The sequence below is a fragment of the Eurypyga helias genome, unplaced genomic scaffold (assembly GCF_000690775.1).
Source record: "Eurypyga helias isolate BGI_N326 unplaced genomic scaffold, ASM69077v1 scaffold28867, whole genome shotgun sequence".
Taxonomy (NCBI): Eukaryota; Metazoa; Chordata; class Aves; order Eurypygiformes; family Eurypygidae; genus Eurypyga; species Eurypyga helias.
The window spans coordinates 713-7,195 of NW_010260230.1; the positions used below are offsets into that span (position 1 = coordinate 713).

At 40.2% G+C, this 6,483-nt stretch overlaps 1 protein-coding gene across 1 annotated transcript in view; it reads left to right on the plus strand.

Annotated features, from left to right (window-relative positions):
- The first annotated feature begins 372 nt into the window (after window positions 1–372).
- CNIH4 (cornichon family AMPA receptor auxiliary protein 4) overlaps window positions 373–6,483 on the plus strand; it is a 6,471-nt gene continuing 360 nt past the window's right edge. Inside the window, exons 1-3 of the mRNA XM_010154977.1 lie at window positions 373–463; window positions 1,520–1,632; window positions 5,908–6,048. Coding sequence (XP_010153279.1) covers window positions 1,565–1,632; window positions 5,908–6,048 — 209 coding nt within the window. The 5' untranslated portion in view covers window positions 373–463; window positions 1,520–1,564. The remainder of the gene's footprint in view (window positions 464–1,519; window positions 1,633–5,907; window positions 6,049–6,483) is intronic.

Genomic DNA, 6,483 nt, shown 5'->3' on the forward strand with positions numbered 1-6,483 from the left:
ATTTGGCTTTATTGTGAGGAAAGTTTAAAAAGTGCATTAACTTTTTCTTCCTTATAAATTGTAGTTACAAGTGTTGTAGTAGTAATTCTGAGGCTAAAAATATTGAGTTTGCCTCTGGGGTCCGTTTGAAGTGTTGAACTGAACTTTAGCACTTGTGCAACAGTTGCCCTTGGTAAAACATCATAAAATCACTTGGCCTGATGATAAAATGTGGCCTAACTTCCTACCTGAAGTAAGACTCAGTTGTAACTACTTGAAATATGCCTTTGGCAGATCAGCTGTAGAACAAGACAGCCTGTGTTTAGAGCAGAGTGCTTTCCCCAGCTTTTTTGATCAAAATGAAGCTTTGTGCAGTCTGAGTTACCGTGCAATTTTTCCTTATCTTGCACTTCAGATAATTACACTATCAGATTTGGAATGTGACTACATTAACGCTCGATGGTGCTGCTCGAAACTCAATAAAGTAAATGATTCTTCTTTACGTTTAATGTGGCTTAAGAAATCAGTCCTTCACCTTAGCATCACCAATAGCAGGAGTGTAATGTATATCTGAAGAGAATTGATTGGTAGTGTTTTGTTTGTATCCCTTATTTCAGTCTCTTTGTCTTCTTTGGATGCCCATCTTTCAGCACACGGAGTCAAGAAAGGCTGTTTTTCTCACCCTTGGTGCTCTGAGATGAGCTGCTACTCTGAATTTTTGAGTCTGAGACTGAACGCTTTGCAGAGGTCTTGAGTTCTGTCCTTTCGTTCTTGTAGGTGTGCCACACCAAGGGCGCCGACTCAGGACTGAACTCTGGGATCTTTATAGCAACTTTCTCTGATGCTTCTGTGTAGTTTTTAACCTCTCTTGAACAGCAGAGAGTTTTAAAGTGATAAGGAAAAGTACTGTTTTGTCCACATCTGCTTAAAACTGATTTCATTCAATCACTGTGGCCTTCCAGCATGGGTATTTGCTTTGATTTAAAGGTATTTGCTTTCTTAATGTAAGAGAGAATGTTACAGGATCCTGTCAAGCCAAAAATGTGTTACTTCCAGGGGCTGACCTAATGTGACTCTGCCAGTTTTCGTATTGATCAACTTGATCCGTTCCAAGCCTGAGGGTGCTTGTATGTCCTGTGTCTGTGCAGATTTTATCTGCTTCCCTCATTCCTAAATCCAGCGTTCTCTGCAGTGATTTCAGATGGCTACTGTATACTTTCTTAGCTCTCTTTCTTCAGTGCTTACATTTGAACACAACTATATTGTACAACTTCTCTAAAAACTTTTGTAATACTCAGATAAAGCACTGCTGTTAGGTCTTAGGGCTTGATTTCTGGCTTACTCACATGGAATCTGTCTGAAGGCTTTTATTTCTCCACACTGTGATGAAATCACATGGATTTTTTTCCGTGAATTTTCTGAGTTTGATATGATTAGAATCAGATGATTACTCCATATAGATTGTTTTGGGTTTTTTTTCCCTAGAAAGGAATTCACATTTGTGCATCTAACTTTTTTCCCTTTTCTTCCCTTTTTACAGTGGGTGGTCCCTGAGGTGATTGGCCATGCTGTTGTGACTGTGTTAATGCTTATTTCACTGCACTGGTTCATCTTTCTCCTTAATTTGCCAATAGCGACATGGAATATATATAGGTAAGTGCATGGGTTTTGCGTGCCCTTTTTTTTCCCTTCCACTATTACTAGTTTAGTGTAAGTGCAGTGTAGTAGGAAGATAAATAATATGTCACTATGAGATGTTTCGGTTGTGTTCTTGAGCTGCTAACAGTCTTAATGGATTTAGCTAACACAAAACTCTCCTCTTGAGATGAAAATAACAAGAAATCCAACAGAGTGAAGGATATAAAGCTTTTGGCCTTTCCTTGCATTCTCTTTATTCCCAGGAATCGTGATTTGTAAATCATTCCCAAGTTTGTAGGAAATAATAATGTGTTAATTTGGGTTATGAAGTAGTACTGCAAACATAGTTAATGGTTTTTGTGCTGTGCCTACATGCCCGCTGGTGCTGTCAGCATAAAAATACTTTGTTCAGCATGGCCGATGGTTGTGAAACCACTGGGCTGTGGTGTTCGCCCCTGCACCCCCTTTCGTTTACCATCTTGGCTTTCCCGCTCATTTGCATTGGTTTTGGTCCCCCATTACCTATCTGTATTTGGAAAGGTTTGCAGACTTTCCGTCTTCCAACAGCTGTCAGCATTACTGGTTTTGTATACTGGGCTGTCCACCATCTTGAAACGGTTTGCTCGTTGGTAGGGGTTTCCACGTGGTAACAGCAGGACTGTCGGGTCAAAAATGTTATTTCATATCATTTGACGTGGAGAGAACTGAACCTTTACAGGTGTTACGCTAATAAAAACTGGGTGTGCACTTGTCACAAATAATCTAGAATCACTGTACCACAGGAAGTCCAAAAGACCAGATGTTTAAGATACAGGTATGAAAAGTTGGCTGTCCTTCCTGTTTGCCCGAACCTGCTGAGGTTTGACCCATCCCCCTGTTTTGCAGGGATGGGTCAAGTTGTTGGTAGAATCAAACAAGAGGTTTCATAGCTGTCATCATAAAGGAAGTTGAGGATCCCTTTACTGATAACCTCATTGTTCTTGGGGAAAACCAACCAGGCATTTATCACCCTTGTTTTCTACAAAACTGCTAGCAGCAAAGCCTTCAGATGTTTGATCTGGAGTCACAGGAGACAGTATAAATTTTCTTTGAAGCTCTGAAGATTTCTTGTACTGGTTACCCCTTGGCTGCTCCTGTTTGCTGACTTATGTTAATGTTTACAGTAGCCACTTGCTTTCCCTTCTAAACCTGGTCAGAGAGAATTCTAGAAGATACAATGAGTTCTGTTTCCCTACTGCAGGCAGTAAGCTCTGACCGCTATTCTGAATCGACAGCTCTCATTTTCTATTTGCCCTACATGGGGTCGCCATTCTGAATATCCTAAAATCCAGGCTTGTTTCCTCAATTTTAAATGTGCCGTGTAGGCAACAAGCGAATAAGACAATATGATACTTTGCCTGTCCTGCCACGAGAAGTCAAAATGTCAAGCTGTGTTGCTAATCCTGCCTTCTGTCTGAGGATTGAGGAGTTACACCGCACTGATGGCCAGGACTTTCCCAGGAAGGAGTTAGAGGTCTGCAAAAGCAAGTGCGTTGTTTAGCGTTATAAAGGAAATGTGATGATTTGGGATAGACCTTACGCTTGACCCGGTGTTCAGTGGACAAAAGCTACCGTAGTTGGAAAACAGCTTGTCTGTAGGGTCGTTTAAATACACTGAAGCGTGGAGAAGGTGTCAGGTACTACACTAGGGTTAAGTGGGAACAGATGAAGTGTGAACCTATTATGAGCTGCAAACTTCCAGCATCAGCTGAATGTGTTTGAAATGCTTTCTTATGCTGTAATATTTCAAGAAGCAATTCCTGGAGTAAATGTTGCTGCGGCTGAACTCGGGTTTAAGATGATCATTCGACTCCAAGATAAGTACAGAAATCAAAATAATTGTATTGAGATTGACGAAATCTGCGCTTTGTAGTCTATCTAAGTGATAATAGAGAGAAAGGTGGGAAAATAATCCCTTCCCCCCGTTGTTTTTCCTTCAAAACTGCTTAATCTTGATGAGTAAATGCTACAGTTACAGGCAGTACTGGCTTAATTTACTAATTGTCTCAATGACTTCAGTGAGAGTAGAGAGGTTTTATGTGAAAGGGGCATCAGAAACAAATCCCTGGGGAAGATAAGTTGGTCAAAAACAGCATCAGGGAGACTCTGAAAGTTGCAGTGTGTTTACTGTAACCTCCTACTGGCCCTTCTTGTTCAGCACACTGAGATGCTCACTTAATTTGGTCAATTTTTTCCTGAATTTTGTAGCATCTTATGCAGTCTTCAGTGAGACGTAGTTTTGTTTTACATTCTCCTTGTTTTAAAACTAGATAGTGAAGCAGTCTATTGGAAATCTAATCATATTTCAAAATATGTATTTTTTAGTTCTTAAATATTTCTTAGACCTGCTATTATGGAAAAGAAGCAAGAATTACAAAGGAAATGCTGAATGTGACTAGAGAAAAAGAAAGCAAGTCTTAAATAAGTTGAATGCTTCCCTTTCTGCGTTACATAGACATGTGGTTCCTGCCATGTCTTTAAGTAGATCATACCCCTCTTAAAACTGAAGGAATAAAACCAAATCAATTTTTAAAAGCCCAGATCTTTAAAAAACAGTGAAAATTCTGACCAGGACTTCCACATCCCTTAGGAAATTGTGTAACGCAGAGGGAAACGTCCTGTTGCTGTGGCAGCCGCTTCCACTGAATGGAGATAGCGGAGGCACTAATGCCCATCTTCACTAAAGCTGCCAGTTTTCTTGTTTCGTGTGGGGTCGCTGCAGTTTCTGCTGTCCAGAGAATGACAAGTGGCTTTGAGTCATGTTTGTCAGCACCTGGCATTGCTGTGTCCGTGACTGCAGTTCCTTAGATGTATAATATAAGTAGTAGCTTTTGGGTCTTTTGGAAAAACTACCTCCCAGCTCCTGCAGGTTTTAATTAAGCTGCATCGTTCCAGTGTTATCATTTTTACTAAAAAGCATAATTAATAAAGAGTACCTTTATGACACTCTTATCCTAGAGATAAAAGAAAAAACTGCACTCTAGCTCTATTTCTAGGATAAATTGGTACAGGAAACTTGTGTTCTTCCTTTTATTCCAATAAAATGCATTACATTACCAGTAAATGGTCAATAATTTGTGTTATAATACTAAAAATAGAAGAGTCATTTAAAACTTCAAATTTAGAAGAGACTCTGAAACTGTAATTATTTCACATGAACTATTTTTAATGGGACAAAATTGTCTTTTGTTATTAATCAAATGAGCTGCAGTGCTTCATAATGCCTCTGTGAAAGAGAGAAGTACTGTCGTCTTAACTTTGTCTCCTGCGGCTGCTAGAAAACATCCTTGTTTCTTGTTCCTTTCTTTCCCCTCCTACTATTGGAATTAATGCTTTAAGAGCTGGGGGGTGCCTTTTGGAGGACATGTGGTGCCATTCTTTGAGTATATAAAGAAAATCAAATGTATTCTGCTCTCAGATCTTGCTTTTGCTCCAGGTGCAAGTTAAATTCCTGTGTAGAAAGAGGCTTATTCTAGGAAGGCAGAGCCTGTATGGCATTTAAGTGAATACTGTTCTAGGCTGAGCTTAGCTGGAGTGAACTTCATGTCCTCGCGTTTGCTGTTTTGAGAAATGCTTATGACAGAAGAACATGCTGCTTGGTGTATTTTCACACGATGTGGACATGTTTTGCTGGTTTTATACTTCTTTTTGCTTACGTTTCACTTTGTTTCGCTCGATTTTTGTTCTTCTGTGGGGTTGGACGGCAGTACTTAACCTCTTCAGTTCTGCCCAGTCTCTCATCCCGTCAGCCTCCGTGTCTGCTGAGATAACAGGATGGTTGTGACAAAGATGGGAATAATACAGATCCTTTGTCTTGTCTTGGGCTGTCTCATTTGGACCACTGGAGTATGTCGTTATCTATACATATTTTTTAATAAACCACTGATTCTTAGCTAAGTTAGTTCTTTTCCATACCCTTTCATCTAATGCATCTTTCCACTGTGGGTGGAAACAACACCATGAACAGCAATTACAATGAACTGGAATTGGCTATTACCTGAAAACTCTCCCATGTACACGAGAAGCTGGACGGATGCTTTTTAGTCCTTCTTGTCCTTTGTTTGTGGGTTGCAGTGGCAGAGATACACACAACACCCTGAAACTGCAACAGAATTTAAGAAGAGTTCCTGTTTGTTGAATTATGAAGCAGCTCTTTAGATGAAAGTCTGTGCAAGCTCTGTCCCCTTCCAGTCCCTAATGTTTGGATGACTCTACTACTGTTGGGTTTCTTTTTCCCTCTTCAACTTTCAGGTACATAATGGTGCCAAGTGGAAACATGGGGGTGTTTGATCCCACAGAGATCCATAACCGAGGACAACTGAAATCGCACATGAAGGAAGCCATGATTAAATTAGGCTTTCATCTGCTCTGTTTCTTCATGTACCTTTACAGGTTAGTTTCAAAAATTGCTCCCAAGGAACAAAGGAATTGTCTGCCAGCTATTTTTATCTCCTCTGTTCTGCTAGCGTAATTGTTGGTATTCGTGTCTTATCTTTTTGCATCCTGCTAAGCCTCAATAATGTATTTTCACAGCTATCTCCAGGCTCATTATATGCCTTTATTCTTTCTGCTCAGACATTATTTGGAAACTCGTAGTGGTTTTGAGATGAAGGAGCAGCGTAAGTCCAATAGAGCGCTACGTTATTTCGGCACCTAGAATAAGTGGCCTGTTTAGAATGGAAATCATCTTGAGGAGCAAGTTGATTTTACAAGTTCTGGTTTAGAAAATAAAGCAGGTCTGGCTAAGTTAGAAACGGGCGAGTTCTGTGATGGGGCCGCTTCATACCAGATGGAAGGACTCTGGGGTTCCTCTCCTGCAGTATTCCT